The 2,383-nt window shown below is 38.2% G+C and overlaps 1 protein-coding gene across 1 annotated transcript; it reads left to right on the top strand.

The window, feature by feature from the left end:
* Nucleotides 1-753: 753 nt before the first annotated feature.
* On the top strand, nt 754-2,151 carry LOC115992780 (2-hydroxyisoflavanone dehydratase-like). The gene has a single exon (XM_031117018.1). The coding sequence runs from the start codon at nt 971-973 to the stop codon at nt 1,940-1,942; it is 972 nt and encodes a 323-aa protein (XP_030972878.1). The 5' UTR covers nt 754-970; the 3' UTR covers nt 1,943-2,151.
* Nucleotides 2,152-2,383: the final 232 nt, after the last annotated feature.

The following is a 2,383-nucleotide window of genomic DNA, read 5'->3' as shown; positions in this document are numbered from 1 at the left end:
GTGTCTTGCCGTAAGTTGTCATAGAAATTCCCTTCTAGTTAGAATAGGGTGAGAGTTTTTATTTTTTATTTTTTGGGCTTAATTTTTGTTGATGGATTAATATTTTTTTTTTATAGCTTTTTAAAATATTAATAATATTATTGAGGAAGTAAAGTATAATTTTATTGAAATATATTGTTAAAAATAATAAATTATATATATTAAAAATTTTTTTTAAAAAAATATCTGGGAGCACTGTCCCAGGTCCAATTATAGCTCTATCCCTGTTTGCGGCGGTACTCTATCTGAAGATGTGCCTGGATTGTGAGTGGGACAAGACACTTCAGCAGAGGTAGAATCTTTTGCATGTGCAGCACGCACATGGTTCACAAGAATATCTCTGAGTAAACTTCAATGAAATCTCAGATGGCTTTTCCACAACTCCACTTGAAGATGAAGTTATTTTTGAAAGGGAAATGGGAAAGAGTTATGTTGGAGCATCATCTTGCCGTTATACTCTACTCTTTACATCTTAGAGAAACTATTGAAGCATCATTTTGTAATCATACTCTCTAAAATTGAGATGATTTTGTGTTTACTTATGCTGTTGAAGATGCTTGAATAATTGTTATCACTGTGCATAAACCTCAAATTTGATCCTACAAAAAAATAATTTAAATTGATACAACGTCATGAAATGATGTACTAATATTTTAATACTTCATCTAATAATGATGTGCTAACCACATCCACTGACAGTAGACGGTCTGATGAAGTCATGCAGACCCACTTGCTTTTCTTTATTTCCTGTTTTGTCTTTATCAACTTGTTCGTATAATTGTCGGCAAGCAGATGAGAACAAATTCTGAAGTTTTGTCACAAAGGTCTTCTATGTCTTCCTTTTCCTCCACTTTTAACCATTAAAGCTTGGCAAGCAAGCAATAATAGTTTCCATTCATCCATTTTCTCTCTTTCTCAACCAAAGGCTGCAATGACTTCCGCCACCAAAGAAGTAGCCATAGAGCTTCTTCCTTTGATCCGGGTCTACAAGGACGGCTCAGTGGAACGCCTCGAAGGCACACCGATTGTTCCACCATCACCTGATCAAGATCCAGAAACTGGAGTTTCATCCAAAGACGTAACCATTTCAGAGGACCCTTCCATCTCAGCTCGCCTTTACCTTCCAAAACTCACTTCCCACAACCAAAACCAAAAGTTCCCCATCTTGGTCTTCTTCCATGGCGGTGGCTTTTGCATTGAATCCGCCTTCTCAAGCCTCTACCACTGCTACCTCGGCAACTTAGTCTCCCAAATCAATATAGCCGTTGTCTCGGTTGAGTACAGACTTGCACCAGAGCACCCTCTTCCAGCTGCTTATGAAGACTGCTGGGCTGCACTTCAATGGGTTGCCTCTCAATCAGCTGGTAACGATAAAGATCCATGGTTAACCAATAGCGGTGACTTTGAAAGAATTTTTATAGGGGGTGATAGTGCTGGTGGGAATATAGTACATAATATAGCTATGAGAGCTGGGGTTGAGAGCTTGCCTTGTGGTGTTAAAGTTTTAGGTGCTTATGTTGTCCATCCTTATTTTTGGGGTTCTAAGCCAATTGGCTCAGAGTCTAAGGAAGTACACGAGAAGAGCTTGCCAAGTTTAGTTTGGAACTTTGTGTATCCCTCAGTAACTGGTGGTGTTGACAATCCAATGATCAATCCAGAAGGGCCAGGTGCACCGAGCTTGGCTGGGCTTGGGTGTGATCGGTTGCTTGTGTGTGTGGCTGGGAAGGATTTGTTAAGGGATAGAGGTGTTTGGTATGTTGATATGGTGAGGAAGAGTGGGTGGAAAGGCGAAATAGAATTGTTTGAAGTAGAGGGTGAAGACCATGTTTTCCATATCTTCAATATTGAGACTGAGAATGCTAAGGCTATGGCCAAACGCTTGGCTTCTTTTATCTTCAAGTAAAAAAAAAAAAAAAACTTCGGAACATTAGAAGGAATGCTGCTTGGGACTATAACAGCAAGCAATAATAATCATAATGGTAGTAGATGCTTCATCATGATATGTACCACTTGCTTCCTTTCATTGTTGTAGTTTAACTTATGCTGTTTGATTGTGATCAATGAGGCAAATTTCTTCAATCAAAGATGGCTTGTGGTGAAGTTGGGTTTTTATTTTTATTTTTTTAATGCTTAATTTGGTGACCATGATTTTTGGGATTTATTCAATATATGTCCTTATTTTCCATATATGCATACACATCTTTATTTTCTATCAAGAGTTCTTGTATACACTTGTTGAGATCTTTGGCATAATTTCAGAGCTAAGGCAGACCACTCTCTCTATTTTGGATGTGGTATTTTGTATCATGGGGATATATAAAACTCCGCTTACATGGAGGATGGT

This window comes from Quercus lobata, chromosome 1, assembly GCF_001633185.2.
Source record: "Quercus lobata isolate SW786 chromosome 1, ValleyOak3.0 Primary Assembly, whole genome shotgun sequence".
Taxonomy (NCBI): Eukaryota; Viridiplantae; Streptophyta; class Magnoliopsida; order Fagales; family Fagaceae; genus Quercus; species Quercus lobata.
The sequence above is the reverse complement of the archived record's forward strand: the minus strand, read 5'-3'. Positions and strand labels throughout refer to the sequence as shown.

What these genes read in the sequence shown, in the direction of transcription:
- LOC115992780 (XM_031117018.1), top strand. Translation starts at nt 971, where the DNA reads ATGACTTCCGCCACCAAAGAAGTAGCCATAGAGCTTCTTCCTTTGATC.